At 38.6% G+C, this 21,973-nt stretch overlaps 1 protein-coding gene across 2 annotated transcripts in view; it reads left to right on the top strand.

The window, feature by feature from the left end:
* Positions 1-919: 919 nt before the first annotated feature.
* Positions 920-21,973, top strand: part of CAP2 (CAP, adenylate cyclase-associated protein, 2 (yeast)) — a 56,169-nt gene continuing 35,115 nt past the window's right edge. Inside the window, exons 1-3 of one of the 2 annotated variants that reach the window (XM_009884171.1) lie at positions 920-1,004; positions 1,760-1,786; positions 4,705-4,805. In XM_009884171.1, the coding sequence (XP_009882473.1) occupies positions 920-1,004; positions 1,760-1,786; positions 4,705-4,805 (213 nt within the window). Of the gene's footprint in view, positions 1,044-1,759; positions 1,787-4,704; positions 4,806-21,973 lie in introns of both variants that reach the window. The other variant, XM_009884170.1, reaches the window with a different exon arrangement.

Below are 21,973 nucleotides of genomic sequence, written 5' to 3' on the forward strand. Positions count from 1 at the left end.
TGCTTATATAACCATTTCTCAGTCTGAGGTGCATATAGCGCTGTGTTCCCTGAGACATTGGCCAGTATTCAAAAATGTCGATGCCTACACTTCCTCGCATGTAAGAAATCAGATAATCACATTGTGGGGAAAGAAAGTAAAGTGTGAGTTGTTAAAAATTTAACCTAATTCCTATTTCATTTTAAATCAAAAGCACTGTAGCAGTACTGCACAAGCAGGCCCCCAGATTATTTTTTTTTTCTTTCCAAAGGTTAATTAGTGCTTGATTTAAAAAGCTTGGAAAACACTGATTCACATCAGGTACTTTCATAAGAAAAAAATTAAGTGATGGGAAATCATATCAGAAGAACAAACAGAAGACCTTCTTGACCTCTTGTGCAGGCTTCACTAAAGTGGCTGAGGCTTACTACAAAGCATAAAAGACTGACTCAAATTTCAAAAATCAGGAGGTATACATTTAAAGTCTGGCTTTCAGTCAAGTATTAATTGGGTCAGTATTTTGGCTCTGTAAGTGGCTGATGCAAATCATTATAGGCGTAAGTTTTTACCAATTACATTTATAAATATTTCAGTCATCTCAATATCTGATTGGGTGCATAGGTGTATATTTGTCATAAATTGTCCACATATAGCCTGTCCAAAGCTACGCTAGCAATGGTTTGAATCTGCTGTTTACAATGAAAAGCCAGGGCTGAGTACTGATCATATTCCCTGGTGACACAGAAACAAGTTACTGAATGTCAGCTGCTTCGCTGCAACTGCTTATATGCCAGAAGGACAATACTCCGAAAATACAAGTTTTACCGTAAAAGCTGATAAAAGAGAAAGCCACAAGATGAACAGAACTGTAACATGAAGTAAAGCATGGGCTTTACTCGGAGGGGTTAACACTGTTTCTATCATTAATGATTTTTTCAGAATGGCAGAGACTCATGGTTTGATGGAGAGATTGGAGAAAGCAGTGACTCGACTTGAATCATTATTTTCGGATTCACACAGATCTGGTGGAATGGAGTGTGATGCCATCAATGGAGTCAATGGAAGTAAGTCTATTTTTTTTAAGTACCATCTCTCTGTTATTAAAAAATTGCAGATGTTTGTCTTCCAAGAGGGAGTGCAATCCCACGCCTTATGAAATCCGTATCAAAAGAAAGTATTTTTAAAAATTAATTTAGAAATGTCATGTCACAAGCTTAGTCATATGCACAATTCTAAATAATTGTAGCCTAGAAGATTCAAGATTTGACTAGTCTCTTAAATACACTGTACATATTTCAAGTTTTATTGCTTTTTCCATTTTAGCATTTATATTGTTGTAGATAACTCACCAGATGAAAATGACTGCTTGAGCCCAGTTAGCAGAAGAAATGAGACATCGCCCAAAATTACAGTGTAAATATTCCTAAAGGCATCAGCAATATAAACCTTGAGTTTATTTGCCAGCTTTCTGAATTTCACAGCGTGGACCTATTTCATTTGATTGTTTAATATCCTTAATCACATATGAGTTTGTTCATGAGCATTTGCTCACTAAAGGCTGCCACACATCCATGGCCACCTTTTGTTATCTCTAGAGCTCTCCCTTCTCTAGTGGATCTCCAGAGCACTACATTGGAGAATACGCCAAAAAAGTCTGTCTTCCTTTATTCACATCGTATCACCAAATCATATCTTTTCACTCCTTAATTTTTTTGTTGTTCCTGAAATTTACAGGGTGAATAACCTTATAAATGTGGCAGTTCTAATGTGGGTTGAATAGAGGTGCCTTCTCCTTTCTCCAGAGCTTGTTCTTTCACCCAGAACCCTGACATATATCCATTTATTAGCTTCATGTCCTTTGCTTTCTTATTCCTTGGCCCTTTCCTGCATTCTCCAGAGAAGAGCACATCCCAGCATGGACTCAGCTGCTGTACAGAAGCTGCAGAACAAGCACAAAGTTGCCGGCAGCTTCCTTACTGACACAGAAGCAAGTCAGCGTATGTCAGCTGCTCTATTGTCCCTGTATGCCAGCCCTTACCCGACAACACGTGCGAGGGACCTTCCCCGCAGTCCTGTGTGCTGTGGGCCTACACACTGGCAGCTGCTGTGGAGCAGCTGACTAAAAGCAACGTGTTTCTATGGCAAGAAGGGAGCATCCTCCGGCAGGCTTCCATAGCAGATGAGTTAGCCCATCAGAGTAAGCTTCAGTAATAAAACGCGTACGGTCCAGAGAAAACCTAGACAGCTAGTAAACCGCAGCAAAGTCACGGAGAAACACGGCCTGTGTACAACTGACAAATAAATCAATCACTACTAGGAAATCTACATTAAAAAAAAATACAGGCTTCAATCCTATAACGAATCCATTTAGGTGAATCTCGATATTAATGCAGAGCTCAGCATTGCAGAACCAGGGCTGCCACAAACACCATTCTATATGCCTGTGTTACTGGAAAGCATCTCCATAACTAAAACCTTTTGTACACTAGCTCAGCCAGGTGAAAAGATTCACCCTCAGGGAAGCAGATATTTAAAACCCCAGCAGATCCCTAGAAGGAACCAACTGACAAACCTTGTTGGAGCAAGATTGTAAAACGCATCCAGTGGGAGACTGCAGTACGAAGCTGAGCTGAGTGGCACCATGGGCCACTTGCCAGCCTGCACCACGTCTCCAGGTGGAGCCGTCTCACGCAGCGACGCAGGAATCAGCCTTTACTGGTGCAGTTAGGAAAGACTATACCAGTTCTTCAGTTCTGGTGATTGATATGCACATAGTGCCACAAACACCATTCTGTATGCCTGTGTTGCTGTGCTTCTGTAGAGGTTCACATAACCTCCACAGCAACTGCAGAGTTGACAGTCTTACAGAACAGGTCTCTTTTTCGTTTTCTCCCTTAAAACTGACACTCAGCCAAAGTGTGACCTTTTTTAAGTCTCTAGTGGAAATGGAGATATATTGCTTTCTTCTACCATGACCCCCTCCCTTAAAAAAAACATTCCATAATTAGAATTATTACAAAAAAATAACCTTGACTTTTCAATTAATACTTTTTCAGAAACAACAAAATAATGAGGAGGATGGGAGAACTGTACCTTTACTCTTTCCTTAAATGGCGTTACAACAGCAGGATTGCAAACAAATCATTCAATTGCTCTGCAGGGCCCACAGCAAATTCTAGTAAATGCTCCTGGGAGTTAGCTGTATTGAATAGTAAAAAACAGCATAGTTGCTTTCTAGTTTTGCATAGGACAATTGCCATTTGGTGAACTGCTATTTAAAACTCTGCTCTAAAGTAAAAAGTTACAATGATTCTCTTGGAGACGTACACAGATTTTGACAAAGAACATAAATGGGCTTTGGAAAGCATCTCCACAACTAAAACCTTTTGTACACTAGGTCATTTGAGGGGTTTACACACACACACTTTATATGGAAGAAAGCCCAGAAATTCCTCAGAATTAAAGGTGAGTGACATCAAGAGAACAAAAGGAGCCTTGAAATCCCGCCTGGCTGACTAACTACATTTTTTATTTTTTTTTTCACATAGGCCATTGCAAACTCCCATTGCCAGAGCCCTTCTTTTTTTTCTGTCAAGGAGCCAGATGACTCTTGTGGAATAAAGAGGGCTTTCAAGATTATGAATTTGGACACAATTGTCATATAGTGCCAAAAGGTTAAAGCAAGCTCTCTGGGGAAAGCCTGGTACCTCTTCAGAGCAATCTTCAGGCTTCATTAATGAGGGAGAGAGGCTGGGAAGAATTTTAACCCTGGTCTCTCAGATCCTACAGATGCCATAAATTCACATGTGCATCGCTCACGCTGGACCTGGCAAAGGTTCTGAGGCATAGACAAGACATGAGGATATATCAGGGAGTAAAGGGAGGTCTGGAAAGCATCCAAGGAAAGATTACTTTTGCTTTCTTGAAAGGTACCACATAAAGCGATTTAGAAGCCAGGTGCATAAGGAACCGAGTCTCGTCTGCATTTTCTGATTGTCCACTTTATCAGGAAACTGCTCTGTGTACCATATAGAAAATAGCATTTTTATTCCTCTGTTAGAATGTATAGCATATATATAGTCAACGGGATGTGTCTTCTAGAAGACTGGTTGGAGCTTTCTTTATCCAGTGACAGTTTTGCAAGGTTAGACAACAAAATAAGGAGATTACAAAGCCACATCTCACTGCGTAAATCCACTGTCAACAGATTCTAAAGACTCTGTCTTACTAGAAATTTAATTGCTTGCTCTGAAAAGCCACAAAACAATACAAAGATCTTCAGGAAAGGATGGGTGGTATAAAAATAGTTCTTCAGTACAGTGCAGATTCTTTTGGGGACATAATATTTGTTTTGTGTGCAACAGTAAAATTTTGTTAAGACAGTCATTCTTATTGGGCCACTAGGGCTTTGAAGGGCTGAGAAACGTTTATTTTAGCACCTGTTATTTTAAGACAAAAGAGGCTTCCCACCACATTATACCGAGTAAGTTCTTTTCGTGTTTCTAGCCAAGTTCTACCAAGAGCAGGGTTTTTTTCGTTCTAGCTAGAAAAAATATCACTATACATCCTTTTTCACTGGTTTCACAAATCAATGAGTATGGCAGAAATTAAGTTACAGCAATTTCCCCTGTTTCCATGGTATTTCTCCTCCCTCTGCTTCTAAGGAATGTCCTATGCATTATGTACTTTATGAACCCATTATAATGGAATGATCTTCTTCTATAGGCATAGCACCATATGTGGAAGCCTTTGATAGGCTGCTGAATGGAAGTGTTGCTGAGTTTCTCAGGTACAGCAAGATCCTTGAAGGTGATGTGAAGACACATGTGAGTATCTGCTCAAATTTTCTCCCCATGCTATAAGCGTACAAGTCTTGGAATCTTTGTGATCAGCCTTGATTGCTTAGTAGACGAGAATCTTAAAAGCAGTCCTCTGAATTATTAGTTCTTGTAACAGTCATAGCCTGGCGTAACACACTGAGGACAGTTGGCTCAGGAAGGGCAAAAGGCTGTATGGATTCATAAGAAGAGACTGCTCCTCTTCTACAGCACCAAAGGTTGAAGACCATAGTATGCAAATCCTATAAATATTCTCAGTCACAAGCAATTTGAATTGTCCTGTTTGCTGCGGAGCCCTTTGCACTACAGGAACACAATTTAGAACAAGAGTCAAACGATAGGTGGATCCAAGCAGTGGTGACTTCTTGTGGTTGTCTTCTAAGCACGTGTACCATCATCCCAGTTAATGTAGAGAATTTATTCTTTTGTTTGTTTATTTTTATTACATCTCTTTCATTTGGAACAACACAGCAAACCAAAATATGAGTGTGTCAGACATTTAAATGACCCTTTTTTACCACATATGTCATAGCAAGTAAGTACTATGCTATCAGTTCCATTATGCAATTACTTTGTAACCTTGTAATATCTTGTGATCAGTGCTTGTTTGTTTCATTTTATTTTTTAAGCCTGTCTTCTCTAAAATTGGTGATGATAGAATGACAAAGGATGGACTCACCAACAGCTTACCAATACAGATTTTGAAAAAATAACCAACACCACACACAAAAGAGCCAGGGTCAGTTTCAGCTGGATCTGAAGGAGTGTGAAGCTTTTGACTTTTCCTAGTAGATCCATGCTATAGGGCCTTACTTCATGTGTACATTTCCCAATTCATTGCAGCTGCTGCTCTACACAACAAACACTGTAGCCAGAAAAACATGCAGTCCTACAAGCTACTGGTATGTAAGCTGCAAGGCCAGCATAAATATTTTGCAAGACAGCCAAATTAACCAGTACTAACAGAGCAAAAGCTCTAGGATTATTCTGTGAACTGTGTTCTCTCTGTGGTGTTATATGTTCTTGTTGGTAGAGTAGAGTTTCTGACCTAGTTAGGCCTAGAAAACTGGAGGGAGTAAGGAGAGCAGGCAATTCTAGAGGATCTTTGTTTCTAAGGAAATGCTGCACTTCCTTTTTATTTGAAAAAGTCTTTTTGCCTTAACAGTTATACTATAGGCTACTATATATGTACTTTGTTCTTAAAAGAAATTAGGGAAAAATTAAGAAACTTGGGGGGTGGTGAGCGGGGGGAATTATCCACCTCACTGAGCAGAGAATTGCTCCTTGGAAAGGATCTGTTCTAGCTTTGGTCATTACATTCATTAGACACCATAATTTTGCAGTTGATTTCTCAACAGTCTAGATCTGAGAGATACAGCAATATCCTTAATACGAACACTAAGCAGGAAAAAAAGGGCATTTAACATTCTAAATGATGAAAACCTTTTTAATAGACACTATCTGTAAATGCTTAAATCATTAAGTGTATTAATTTAGGCATTTGTCGCTGGTTGATATCATAATTGAGTCCATATAAAAGACTATTAATAATTTATCTGCTAAGTCTGTGGATAGTCCCTAGCATATTGTTGATGATAGTGTAATGCAAACTGTGATAAGGAGTATTTGTTAGGACTATGAGATCAGACATAAACAACTTCCCTTACATAAAGAAACCGGTGATTCTGATTGCAGCCTATTAAATATTCTGAAATCTTAGATTCTGAATTTACAACATGAAGCAGACTGTGGTTGCCTTATGCTCATGCTTATCACTGAAGCAACATCTGTGCTTTACCTTAACAAGTGGAACAAGGAGTATTTTTCTTCTGGGTGTCTTATAGACCATGTGTCCTCAGCATTATACTCGCAGCTGCTGTCTCTTTCACATAATGAGCTGAAGGGAAGGTTGTATTTTATTTCAAAAAACACCTGTTGCCTAGGAAAACCTCACATACCTGACTGACCAGAATGGTAATATGAGAGAAGGCAAGACTTCATATTATGCTAAAGAAATGAGGGATTTAACGTGATGTGTTTCGTGCTGATTGCTGTAAGGATTGTGTGGTTTGTATTTCTGGTGAAAGGAAGAAAGCAGCTATAACTAGATCTGTCGGGGAGCCCCATTACTATTTTTTCAGCGTGCTGTATTCTAAATAGTCTATTGAAAGAGAACAAAATAAAAGAGAGAACTAATAGCTAGCTCCTGGCTCTGTTAAACACAGCAGCACAGTGGACTTTACAAAGATTAGTTTATCAAAGAAGAGTTCTGCTTAGACTCAATCTTGAGGGCAGCATATTTCTCATTCAAATTACAGTACGTGCAGGGCTGAATCTCTGAGGTCAACTGTATTACAGAAACTAACCAATTTTTAAAAGACAGACAGAACAGCTTGGGTTTTTGCTTAGTCTATTTAAAACAAATTATCCTAAACGGCTAAGATAAGGTTTTTTTCCTGTCCTGTCACTGTGGAATAAAAATCTGGTGGTGATGTGGATATTTCTATGAACTACAAAGTCCCCTACAGGCAGAGATTTTATGAAACCACTTTCTACTGTCCATGCCATAACTACAGAGCATGTGAAGACAGTGAAAGAGTGAGTATGGCCAGGACTGCTGCCAACCAGCTGTCTTTGGCCTGACATACCAGTGTCTTGGAAGCTGTCACCAACTATTACAGGTTATAACAGCCCTGAAGCTGACTCACTGTGTGTGCCAACACTGAACCATTCTTCTGTCAGAATGAAGGAAATTCAAAAGCAGTATAAAATAGACTGTGGGTCTCCAGCATAGGCAGTTCCCTTACGCCCAGCAGATAGGATAGCACTGGCTGATTGCTGGATCACAGAGACATGAGACCCATCACTGTTTGCCCAGATGCATCCACCACTACAGAAAATGTGCTGGGGATGACAAAGAGCTGCCTGTGGAAGACATGGTCTATCTTCAGATTGTGTCCCAGTGAGGAAGCTGGTCAAGCAGCTTTGATGGGCTCTTCGGTCTGTCAAAGAAAATCAAGCAAGATTTTAAAAGGCCAAGAAGCAGGTTTTTGTGATGTGTTCATTATGAGCTTCTTCACATTGTTTTTGTTTATGTGATATCTCAAGTGGTGGAATACTTTGGCTTGAGTTTGAATAATGTACCAGATGAGACATAATGATAAGAAGAGAATGTACTAGTTCTACAAGAGAAGGACAGATAATGTAAAATTTCCATATTTTAGTATTTTATGCGGTGCAGAGAAGAGCAGAATTACAGCCTTGCTGTCAAGCACATAAACTAATACTTGTCCTTTTTTATTGTTTATTTGTAAAAATCTTTTACCCTCCCAACCCCACCAGAGTTGAAAGAACAGATTGTCTGAGGGATTCAGTTATGTTCCCTCTTGTCTCATCCAAGCTATTTAGCTTGGAAAAGAAAACTATAGAAATATGTATGCCTCTTCCCTCCTCTCTTCCATCAACTTCCAGCTGCTGAAATGCAGAGCTCAGACAGACAACCAACGTGCAGCATTCAGAAATAAAAAGGCTGTTGGTTAGCTTGCTCCTTACTGGAAGAGAGTTTAGATATAATTCATTACATGTATGACTACACGAACAAGATAGCACGGAGCAGCAATTCACAGCATGTTACTCAATCTGCAGGGGTTCTCTGTGCGCCTGCACTGATTTGTTATCAGCATGAGCAGGGGAAAAAATGTTCACCCCACAAACGCTGCACACACCCACAGAGTTTCTTTTCCTTATCTGTTACATGAAAGCATTCTCCTCTATTCCTTCCAGGCATAGTCCATGTAAATATAGACAGACAACTGAAAGCAGGAGTTCTCTTTTATGAGGTATATATGCACCTTGCAAAGTGCAGCTCCAGTTTGGCCTATCAGTGAAGTTAAAAAATGCTAGCTTCCTTATTTTTTCCAAAGAGTAGTTATTACACATGAAATAGCTGTCTGTTGTCTTTTCTTATGAGAGATGTTGAAGAGGTAGTCAGACTTTCATAGCCCTGAACTTTAAACAGGATGTGCTGCTGTCTGTGATACACCAAAAACCACTTTTGCACTTTTTCTTACCTAATCTAAACACAGACTATCAAACCCATTATTTGACTGATTCCTCATTAACAAGGCAATTTGCTTACAGGGCAACAGAATGCACAAGTATACTCTCGTGTTCATCTTTTGTGCCCGGAGGCTGTGCGGGTTTAGGCATTGTGTTGAAAATTGAATTAGAGCTCAGAGAGGAGGATGATGTCAACATGCCCAAAGAGAAGCTTGCTGTCAGGCTGCCTTTGCATTTCTGTGATAGGTATTTTCTGCTACATGAAATAAACACCAAACCAAGTAGCTACTACAGGACTGGGAAAAACAGAATACATAAAAAAGAATAAAAAGACCAACATTTTTAACCGTATACAAAATGCATTCAGCTGACAGAGATTAAGTGTAGAAAACAGTACTGCTATCCACCAAAAGTGAAAAAAACAAACAAATAATCATCTACCAATAAAAGCAACCTTGGAAATCTATCAATATTAAAGTTGATTTTGTAATGCTAATTCTGCCATATTTCTCACACTGTATGTGTACTGCAAGATACTCCATAACACGAGCAATAAAGAATGTTCACTGCAATATAAGAAAGATAGAAATGCAGTATACACAATGCCGCCAAGTGGTTAATCCAGAAAAAGTATCACTTTTAGGGTCTTTACAACTTTTGATTGCTCTGTTCCAAAGGACGACTTCGCTTGTGGCCTAGGGGTTGGATCTGGCCTTCAAAACAAGCAGGATTTATCAGGTCAGGTGCAGCGGTGTGCAGATGTAGTTGCACCTGTCTGACTGTGAGATACCTGGTTGGGAATAAAGATGGCTCCTGAGCATGAAGAACATGTCCATTGTGAGTCTAGAGCAACACTCCCTGAAAGAGTGGGAGATTCTTCATTAATTTTGATGGGAGATGGATCAGGCTGTTAGTTTCTTGACACTGACACTGGAGTAAATACCACTTGCTTTTCTTTTTATTTAAAAAGGCAAGGAAGAGACAAAAGTCGAACAGACTCTGTTGAGAAAAACATGCCATGGTGGCCAATACTGGGCATTTAGTTGTGTATTGCTGGCATGAGAAACATGCACCTGTAAATTTAGGGGGGGTGGTGGTGGGAATATGTAATGAGAACATTCCATATGGCATCCCCTCAGTCAGAAACATAAGAAATCGGAAACACAAACAGTCAAGGCTGTCAACAGTTTTTCATAACCCGTTTTCATGGGGCTTCTTTGCATATGGAGTAGTTCCTGACTAAACCCATAAGTAGCTATGTTGATTTCAAAGTAGTGCAGTTTATCAGGGACCATTTTTTGGTAAGGGTCTAAAACTGTTGGCCCCTAAAACCAGGGATTATATCTGTATGTGGTTACCCAGTACAATGGGATTTTCTGATCTCCAAAGGATGTCAGGAAAAAGGTATCAGAATGATTTGAGTGGGAAATCTTATATGCAATGGGAAACCAAAGAAAACCCTATCATGTTTGCCCAAGAAAATGTTTCAAGGTAACTTGCTCATAAGAAAAGAAAATTCCAATAGTAAAGGGCTCTTTAATCAACCAGAAGAATTCAGAATAATACCCAGTGTTCAGACTAGATTTAAGGTTCATGTTTTACCAATTAATTTAATTAATGATTGGAGCACTTAATCAAGGCATGCATTATATTTTCATCCATTTGAAGTCTAAATCAGAATTGATCATATGCTCATGCTAATTTTGCTATCCTCTAAAAAAAATTTCACTGAAGTCCTTTAAGAGCAAATTTGAGTCTGACAGAAAACCTCTTTTTCTTGGTGGTTTTCCAGGAGAAGTAGTGTATAGACCTAGAGGCGTAAGTGCCCCACAGGTTGAAAACCACGGCATCAGCTTAAGCAAAAATCATAAGGTGCTAAAATTACATGGCTAAATTAGCTAACTAAATGATGGGTAGCTTTAGCGTGTGGACCAGCTGCACTCGCAACCACAAATATGGTGTGAGTGTCCCAGTGAGCCTGTTGCAGTCATGGTGTAGGACACTTGCCATTGTAAAATCAGGAGAAACTTATTAAGGAGGATTGGAAACATGGAGCCGTCACATATCCAAGGTCCATGAGGAAGCCTTGATAAGGTAATCAGACTTTCACTTTTCTCTCTGATTCAAAGCAGTCCAGGATTGGGAGGGGTGTCAGTCAGCTCAGGCATTCAACCTTGGAACAGTGAGGTCTGTGGTTCTCAGAGTAGTAATTTCCAGTGAGCCACTGGCAAATTAAACTATCTTGATCCATCAGGAAAATCAAGACGGAGGAGCAGAGAGACAGTAACCCTGCTTTTGTCATCAGCATGAACCTCTTCTGACTGAAAACTCTCTTTACTGGCATCAGCGCTCATGTTTCTTATTTCTCTTGTGAAGACTTATGATTTTTCAAGTTGGAGTAGTAACATTATTTAAGCCCATTTACTTCAAGATGAGAAATATACATCCATGCCATGAGTGTTCTTTTTTTTGTTTTTACATTTTTTTCTCTTTTGGGACACACATCTCCCATACTTGATTGATGTAATTTGTTGCTACAGGCTATGAGCAAGTCTTTTATTAATTTTCAGTCTCATTCTTTCTGAAAAGCATGTGCACACTCTTTTCACTCATCCTGCCTCCCCCTCCCTGACTTGCTTTTATTTTGCTGGTTGGTCATTGCAACTGTTTTGAGTGTATAGAAATGCTGGGCTTGGAAACTGAGAAGGCTGTTCATTGTAGTCAGCAAAAAACCAAACAATGAGCTCAGAATCTGGCTCTTCAGTCAGTTTCTAGTAAAAAGGAGTTCAGTGAATAATGAGAATTAAGCCACAAGGGAAACCAATGCGCAGTTTGAATGTTGTTTTAAATAAGCTGGGAGTGCTGTCAGGAGTGATGAGGGTAGAATGTGGCCACAAATGTGTATTGCCTCATTTTATCCAGTATGAATTGCATGATCAATATGGCCAGATTTCTGGATATTGAAGAGTCCATTAGGATAGATTAAACCATGTCACTGTCACTGCTAACTTCTGTTAGTCTACTGACATCCATAAATTGAACTATATATTTCCCGAATTAATCTGAACTGCAAAGCAGTTTAATTTTTGCTATTTTGTTTCGTAAGTTTAATTGTATGTTTTATTCTAAATCCCAGAGCTATAGTAAAAAGTTTGGTTTAGGATCTTGAAGTAGATCTTTGAGCCGGAAATACTTCTTTCTTGTTGCTTTAATACATGTTCTGTTGAAATAAACACCTTAGGTCAGACCTGCTTTTCAATCACAGCCTTTCAGAGAGGCTGAGGCTCCCTCTCCAAGTAAATGTAGGCTTTTTGGTATTTAGCACCTCTGAAAAGGAAAGCATGGTTCACGTGGGAAGAAACCTTAAATGTCATTATAGATGTGTCAGCTTTAAGCTTTTAACTTACTTTCATGTTAGCACATTTTGGTCAGGGTCTGGGATTCTTTCAGGGTGATAGAAGTGGAAGTGAAGTTACAAGGAGACAGATTCTGGCACTTTTAGCCTTTGAGTTACTTTCAGGGGGCTCAGTGGGACTACTTGCAGAATGAGGTGGGCAATGTCACCAGTTGTCCGAAGTGTGTGAGAAACAGAACATATACAAAGCCATTTCAAGAGGAGAACCTATTTATCCAAGCTCTCTCTCTAAAGACAGCACAATTTCTTAGAAATGAATGGTTCTCCAGTCTTTATATCAGAGAATTTGGTATTTTTCAAAGAAAGTCAAGAAATCGGCTCCTCAGTAGGGTGCCCAGTGAGCTCTGCCAAAGGAATATTTATGAAGTGATACCTCAAAAAGTGCTGTAACCTTTTTAATTTACAGATACAAGCATCTGAAGTTCCTAGAACTTGTGTTTGTTAAATCAGAGACACAGGAATGCAATCCTAAATCTGTGAAATCGTAAAGCCTTTTCTGAAATTTCCTTAGGATGGATTTGGACCTTCACTGAAAAAGGCTTCGGAGATAATAGCTGGGGATAGAGAGTGGGACTGCTTAGCAGCAGACCTCGGGGGCAAAACAGCCCATCGGAGAAACAACCGGAGTGCCTGCAGCCAGTGCAGGCAAAAGCATGTTTGTACAGATGACAATGAGACCTGCAGGTCCCTGAGATCTGTGGTTGTCTGATGTGCTGGTTTACAGCGTCTCTTCCATGTAGGAAATGTAGGTTTGCCTTTCCTCAGGGAAATGAGGTCTCTCCACAATCAATTCCTCGACACAGGCAACTGCGCCCGCCAAAGAATTCTGAGCTCAGATGTCCATGGGAAAAAAAAAAGGAACCTGAATTTAAAAAGTGGTTGATCTTGATAATAGCTAAAAGTTTGGACTTCATCTATTCAGTACATTGTACATGGTTCCTCTTTATTTGAGGAACTAATGCATGCTTTCAGAGATACACAATGTAGCTCTGAGTAATAGTAGAAAATAGAAGCTTTGGAAGTCTGTGAAACTTTAATGTACCACAGTTTCTGTTCTTTAATGAAATCCTGAAGTGGTCTAGTTTTCCTTTCCCAGTTCGCTCTGAGAAACCTGCTTGCTTTTGCAGGCTAGTCAGGATGAAGAGCTATAAGAGGTCTCTCAGGAAGATTGTGCTTAACTTCTGTAAATGGCTGTGCAGGTTGGGGTGCTTTCTATCTACTCTGCCTCATACTGATTCAAAAAAAATTACAACTTTGTCATGACATAACCTTTGACACGTGATACAAAGGATATTCCCATAACATCATTAGTTAAATTAATTCCCCCTGGAAAACTGCATACTTTTCTGAGTTGTCATTCTTTTACAGCTTTAGCCTTTCACCTCAGGAGTCCCGGGGACAAATTGGAGACAGGTCAAAACCAACTGGTCACTGTTTGCTGTTACTCATACTCTAAAGCTCGTAAAATATACTATGACAGTCTTTGGTTATTAGAAGCTCCAACCAACAATGTTGTTGTATAGATTTTAGTGATGTATCCTCTGCACTGTAGAGAAGCCATTTGTTCTCATGATGTTTTTATGTTTGTTCTTAAAATGTTTGGCTGGTTTTATCAGCTGTTTTGTTTCTATGATTATCACTAATTACATATTATAAAGGCAGAACATGACAGCACAAATTCTGCTCAGCTGACAATCAATTTTGGGGATGTCCAGCCTATAGATACATACCAGGGTCTGGAAGATCAGGTATTGCAATGTGCCAATAGCATCTTTTACTTCTACTGATGTGGAGGCCTTTAAATGTAGATCCATGACTGTATGCTGTGCAATGAGACGGCTTTGAAATCTCTAGCAGGTGACTGACTCTTTCCAGAAGACAGCAGCATGCAATGTAAATGGCAAACCTGAATTCTTGAACATTTTCAAAACTGTTCAGAAAAGTATTGAAAAAAACCCCACAACCCTTTCATCTGTAAATAGACCACATCTTCAATAATGTGTGGACTATTTCTTTTTGCACACAATTCTCAGTATTTTTCTACACTGAATCTCCTGGAGTCCCTAACTATCAATACGCTACATCTGGTTTTGGAACTTGCATGAAAAAATTGAAATAAACAGAGGTCAAGAGAGTTGCAGATTTTTGGCTGTTGTAGGAGAGATTCATGGAGAATTCATGAATCTGGAAGACACAAAAGCAGCCTGGGCTTTAGGAGGCTGTCAGCTAGTCAAGAGCTTTGCTCTGGACTTGCTCTTCTTTGGTGGGTGGAGGTTATTAGAGATGTTTTGGGAGAATGTGATCTCCTATTGCTTCACTTGGCAGTAATCAGTAGCTGCAATGGCCCTGCAGCCAAATATTTATATCTGTTTACAGTGACAGATGAACAAAATAACTGACTGCTTCTTGTACCAAGATTAATAATTAATTATTTAACAAGGCTGACATTTAAATAGTATTCATTAGGTTTTAAAGTTAACAGTCCCTTGAGATCAATCAGAACGATTCATGTCACTCACAACTGGGAGAGGTTAGAGGAAATTCTGGAACACTGGGGCAAATTTTACTGGTGCAAAAGATGCAAAACCTTTATATTCTTTATCCAAGGCAATAATTTTGTAATTAATGTAAAAGCATCTGTCATGGCTTTAAATACCCCTTTACTCCAGTACATCTGTACAATTCATGTTTCATCGGAGAAATAAAATGGCAGCAACGATTTACCCCAAACAATTCTATCCATCTGTCTTACATCATTAGCATTGAAAGATCTTTAAGACCAATATGGTTTGAGCTCCACCAGAGGTAAGAGCTCTGAGTGGTTTAAGTCACAGTCCGGCTTACTAAAAGGTAAAGTTAATGAACCTAGATACAGATTCTAATCTGAAACAACACATAAGTAATATTGGCTAGCACTGTGCACAGTTACATGACGCAGTGTTTAATACACTGGCAGATACACAGCTAGAGAGACCAGCACTGATATAACCTTAGATTGGTACTGGACAGGCAGTAGCAATGCTGAGAAATTTTAGCAAAAATATTCCCTAATATAGACATGGCCATGGAGGATGAAAAACACTAAAAAAACACACTAGTAGAGGATAGCTTATTGGTGGTAGTCAAATGTATCTATCTGAAAATAGAAAAGAAAATATCTGGGGTAGTGTCTGGCTCCATCAAAATCAATGGCAAATCTCCGATTGATTTCAATTGTGATTAGAATTTCAACCCTGTTTTCTGCACGGACCAGTAAGATAAAGGTGACCGTTTTTTTTTCTTTCTTTCCTTTTCCTTTTCCAGTATAAAGTGCTCTGTTTGGAGAACTGCCACTGACTCTTCAGCATTTGGCCTAGTTTTAAAAAAATCTCTATCAGCCAATTAGCTGTAGAAAATAAATACTGTCTCTGGACAGTATATCCAGCTGGCCTGGATAGTTTCTATGGCAGCCCCATACTTAATCTAAACTTCATTCTTTTTCCATTTCTTGCTTCTCCCTTCAAGCCACCATCCACTTCACCACTTCACTTTGAAGAGGCTCTTGAACGCAGAATGTAAAAGACAAACTGTTTCTCTTCCTGAGGCAGTACTGTCTCTTTCAGAGGAAGACTGGGGTGTTTGTTCATAACAGGGAAGCCCCATCTGTAGTTGTGATGTGCTGTCAGTCATCGTGTCTTTTGCTAAACCCAAAGGACCCAAAATTATTTCTGCAGAAACTATGATTAGAACTGTGGACCACTAAATCCCAATTCGTTTACCTCATGTCCTCTTTACTATTTTGTTTCAGAATAAAGTCATTCAGTATATTTTAGAAATCCAAAATGTACATAGATCTCTATTTTGATTTGCAAATTATCACGGTTGATGTCTGCATGTATCCATATGTAGACGTGTGTTATTCTCTAACAATAGCAGTCCAGTGCATTCTGACATTTATATTATGCTTTTCAGTGCTATGACTCTGAGGAAATATGTTATTAAATATAATAACATTTGACAAATTTAATATTATCAGGTCAATAGGGTAATTTTATTGACTAAATTTCATTAAGAAATCCTTTGTTTGTTTCACTTACTTCTATTTAGTTGTTTGGGTTTTTTTAAAGACTAAATTCACTTGTAACTTGAGATCTGAATGCATGTGCCTGTTTCTTCTTGTAGTTTGCCAAACTGTTGTCACATAATTAATATTTATATTTATTAGTGCTTGGATACCAGAGCAAGGGGCAACTTAAGATTAAATAAAACATTTAAGATGAGAAAGAGATAGATCCTAATATCACATCTGCTCTGGAGAACTGAACTTTGCTAAAGCAAACTGGTAGTTTAAGCTTCAGGTTCAGTGCATTTATGTCTACTCAGTCTGGAACAGTGCAAGTTTGGGTGGAATCCATACTCTACTTCAACCAGGTTAGAAGCATTGTCACCATTAGTCACCTCTCAGAGCCTCTGGCACTTTTTCAAGCAGTGGCTTCTGAGAAATATCAAAAGTTGGCATTGTATTGTGACAGAGAAGGTTAAACCAGTTGCTATTAAAAAGATGATTTCTAAATACCTATGATTCCTCCATTAACTTCTGCAGGCTTAACTGTAAAGAGGCCTGTCTATGCTGTTACAGTGATGGTGACAGAGACGTCACTCACTGTAGTCAGCCACAGGTTTCAACAGGCATGAAATGGGGCTGACATTGCATATATAAAAAAAACGCTCTTCCAACCGTATCAGTCACCTAAATCAGCTATCAAACACCCCTGAGGTAAAGGATTAAGACACCTTATTCCACACTTTACTGATGGGGAAACTGAGGTGGTGAATAGAACACCACATAGTCTTGGCATTCAGGTCTACAGTCACAGCTGTCTCCTCCAGCCTCTAGAACTAAAAGCGAAGTGGCAAATGCTTTGAGGAACTTGCTTCCTTCAAAATATTAACCTCAGATGCAGAATCTGTCTGATGATTGCTGTGTCCATGCATAATCCCAAGAATGCCCAAAGGATTACCCAAAGGTTTTACATGACAAAATATGCCCGTTTCTATCTGCAGATAGGTGTGTGCGAGTTTGTGGTCTAGTCTACTCTTGACAAATTTACTCATGATTCCCATGCATTTTTGACGCTCAGGCTTCATTACTGTCGTTCATTATAACTGAAGGAGTTTCAGCTGATTTGTTCTGTGGCAACCTTTTGACTGAGCTGCACAAGTTGTTGTGAAAAATCCCCCCCGGTCCATTTTCACTCATCAGTCTTCACTGAATATGGGGGTCTAATGAAAGAGTCATCTTCCTATAAAAAATAGCGCTGTCTGCGTAGTTACACAGCCAGTCTGCTGAATAGAAGGAGGTAGCAATGAAGTGTCATGTTTCAAAGACTACAAGAAAGAATTGGAATGGTGATAGACTGAAATAATGCATTATTAATGAGGAGAAGCTCTTCTATTACTTTGATGGGATGCATGGAAAGAGTACCGCATGCTCAGAAATAGTAAAACTCAGAAAGCCATTTTTAATGCTGTTGGAGAAAGAAGGACATAACTGTGGCAGAAGTCTTATAAAATTCTGCTTGTAAAATGCAAAAACTGTTAGCACTATCCTTTGATTAAGATTTAAATTCAAAGGTGAGAGACGTGAGTACTCTGATCCCTGCACAACCAGAAGCTTTTGGGGCTGGATAAATTCTGGGCATACAGCACAAGCCTTGCGATCAATATCCAGTCCACTGACCACTGAACGTTTCCAACATCCTATAATAAATTTAGGATAATAAGAAAATGCAAAAAGCCACATTTTTAATGCACCAGAGGTAACTCAAAAAGTGTTACCAATGGCTTGAATGCCCTCAATAGCAGATTCTTAAAGGCAGCTCCCAGACATTTTGAGAAAGTGGTCTTGGCCACACTCTCCAGTAAAGGAGGAGGAATAATAAATATAAAAGAGCAATACATGTCAAGTACATCCTGATTCCACATCAAATAATAGTGTTAACATTGGTCAGGTGAGCAAGACACATGTGTAAGGCATACTCAAGGAATGTCAGTCTTTTAGGAACATCATTGTACATCATGCAACAGTCTTTCTCCAGCTCTGGCCAAATTCCAGTGCTTCAGCAGAAAGAGGTGAAAATTCGGACAAGAAACCAGTTGTTACTTCATATTCTGAGTGGAGAAAAAAGTCTTCCTTAGCCTCCATGAGTGACGAGTGGGAACCCAAAAGCATGGATTTAACGCAGTGTAAACAACGGGCCAGGCAGACACATTTTTCAAACCTTATTGATGCCACCAGCTCAGTATATGTTCAAGAACTCACAAAACAATCTCAATTTTCTATATCTAAGAGCAATTTGCTCATGTTTTATTATCTGTTTAATTGGCATTTAAAGCTCTGTCTTAAAATAATGCCGGTTCTTTGTAGGAATGTGGAAGATCCCTTCTGAACTTCACTTTTTGGATAGTTGGAAATCTTTTAAATTTGAATCTATGATTATTCATGAGCCAGTTTACAGACCTGTGATCATGTGCTGACACTACCATTTTCTTCCTTCTCTGTTATTTACATTCTGTATGAGAAAGAATCCTATTCCTCAGCCACTATGTTGCTAAGCAAAACAAGTGAAACTTTTAAAATTTATCTTTGTATGACAGATACTCATTGCTCTAAACATCCAAATAGGTTTTCTCTGTATCAGTTCTGATTTAAGCTCATCTTTATTTTACACAGATGACTAGTGCTTTACACAGAATTCCAGAGGAGGTCCTCTCTGATGGTACTAACACATCTTTAGCTCTACTAAAAATATTTTGCTGCATCTATTGTAGAACTGCAATAAGCTTTTTTCACAAAGCTACCTTCCTGGCTTTTATACTTGCATTTTCCACTCTTCGGCATGTCCAAATAATCAGTTCTGTGTTTACACCCAAAATTATGCATTGTTTTAAAGGGGCGGGGGAGAGAACTGCTAAGTTTTATCCTATTCATATTACCTGTGCCAACAAAGTTGACTTACTCTTCTCAAGTGATGACTGAATCCTCAACAATATTAAAACCTCCTAACTTTGTGTTGCCCGTGGATTTTATGAGTACACATCTAATTCTTGCTCTTAGAACACTAATAAACATAATGATGGTTCCTAAAACTAATCCCTTAAGAAACACGACTAACAACTTTCCTCCTTTCAAATAACATCACCTGTACTAGACACTAATTTGCATCATTTCCACTTAAAGTATGAGTTTCCTATGAGGACCCACAACAAGCATTTTATATAATATCTAAATATACTAGATCTAACACATTATCCTTGTCTAAGAAACTGAAAACTGTAAACAATCCCCCAATCCCTAATTTTAACCACAGATAATCCCATTGTAATTTCTCCCATTTTTAATTCTCATATGTGTTTTTAATCACTGGTTTCAGATCCATTCTAAATGTGCACAGTGCTGAAGTCAAACTAACAGCCGTGATATCACTTGACATACTTTTTCCCCCTCTTCTTGGGCATATTTGCCCAATACATCATTGCATACTTCTGTCGGCTGGTACTATCTCCAAATGATATATATTTAAAATCTTTTCTACTTGTGCTTCCATCTGCCAGTGTCTTCAGTACTCTAGAACGAAGATAATATGGACCAAATGATTTTGTCACACTAAGTTATATATACATTTGACTTCCCTTTAAATGATATAATTCCCATTGATTATCATCATTCTCCTTAGCTATCCTTTCAATACCTTCATGTACATCAACTTCCTTGAAATTGGGGAAAACCATTTATTCAACAACAGGTAAGCTATACACCAAGAATAATGTAGGCATGCCCAACTTACCCTTCAGGTCACTGCCATGGACTCACTTAATCACTTTATTTCTTTATTGTTCCAGTAGCTAAAAAAAATATGGCTTTGTTTTACTTTTCTGTGCAAGGTACAGTTCAACAAGGCCTCTATCCATCATTCCTTTGCTTCTATATTTTATAATGCCTGAAAAAGAGTTCTCCTTGATAATCAAGGCTTCTTCTCACTCTTTGGGGGTTTTGTATCTATTCTTAGTATCTTGCTTTAGTTAGTTATTCATTTCTAGCCCATTCACTCTAGCCCTTTCCTACAATTTCTCCTTCCTGCCTAGCATGCATAGATTATTTCTATTCTTAATGTAAATCCATCCTTTCCTGCATTCAAATCATTAAGTTCTTCATGCCAGTCATCTTCATTCACTGATCTTTCTATTTTCTAAAAGTTTGCCATGCTAAAATACCAAGCCTTAGCTATAGATTTATTTTTTTTCCATCTTGCAATTTAAGAAGAACCAAATCCATTCATAATCACTTCCTCCTAGAACATTAGTTTTTGGTAAGCTGTTCTGCAAGATCCTCCTCGCACAAAAAACCCCAAGCTTAAAATAGCACACACTTTGTTGTTTTATGAATTTCTGTACCAAAAAGTCAGTCCTCTGAAATGTCTAAGAATATCTAAACCTTGCTATTACTGATGGTATTTATGTCTATGTCTGGAAAATTTAAGTTTCCTAGTCTCATACAATTTCCCTTATTATTTATTTCTTTATCTATTTATAGAGATGATTACCCTCTTCCAAATCTCAGCCTGTCAGAACATAATATCCCCTTCTCCCCAAATACCATCCAAGTTGGGCCTCTCTTACCATCTTCCTTGCAGTGATTTTCATCTTAACAGATTATGTTTTATGCATGCCATCACATTTTAAGATGAATAAACACGTTTACTTAGCTACAACTTCAAATTTCCTGACTTTTATGTATTTTAAGTTGCACCCACATAGGCCTGTATATAAAATCTCCTTATTTTCTTTTTAGATTGAAGAAACCCCAAGGAAAAACAGCATGAGCTTCCCCACCCTTTCACAAAGTGATTGTAAATGTACCTATTCATATTAGATTAACTTAACAGCATTGGTTTGGTTTGGTTTTTACTTAGCAATATACAGTCGTTATGAATAGTTCTTTTCTATACCAATAATGCTTTCTCCTAGTCACTACTCGTCGAATGAGGTATAGGTGATGCTGAAATAGTGATTAGATTCTAATCAATGTACACTGTTCATAATGTACAGAAAATGTGTTGTGTTCAAAAAAGCTGAAAAAGAGCAGAAGTTTGAACAGTATGGAACACTGGGGAGTGCAGAGATTTACCTCCCGTGTCAGCATGTAAACAAGCTGTCAGGTGCAGCTTTATCCCTAGAGTTCTGTGTGGGAAAATTGCCCAAAAATCTTCAGCCACTATCTCTCATAGCCATCGATCTTAGGGTCTGCTCACAGAGGACAGGCAAGGAATGAATTATAGCATAGTCCCTCAGCAAATATGCCAAGCTCAACTCTTCTTAAATACCACTACAGCCTAGTTACAGTTCAACAGAAAGTTTGCAGGTTGCCACTCTCAGTGGTAATAATTTGTTATTATGCATGCAAGTATAAACATCTCCATTAAAATGCCTAGACATTCTCTGAAGTTTTAAAATTAAGTCCTCATGTGGCTAATCCTACTAATGGTAACCAAAAGACTTCATATCAATTCATTTTATTTCCTATCTGAAGAAGATAGGGAACTTAACCTTAGATTTCAAAAAAATTTATAGCTAAGCCAGTACTGTAATACATTTCTTCCAGTGAGTGTTGCTGTGATTTAGATGAGAAGCAGCAAGAAAGATT

Source organism: Charadrius vociferus, unplaced genomic scaffold (genome assembly GCF_000708025.1).
Source record: "Charadrius vociferus isolate BGI_N301 unplaced genomic scaffold, ASM70802v2 scaffold444, whole genome shotgun sequence".
Taxonomy (NCBI): domain Eukaryota; kingdom Metazoa; phylum Chordata; class Aves; order Charadriiformes; family Charadriidae; genus Charadrius; species Charadrius vociferus.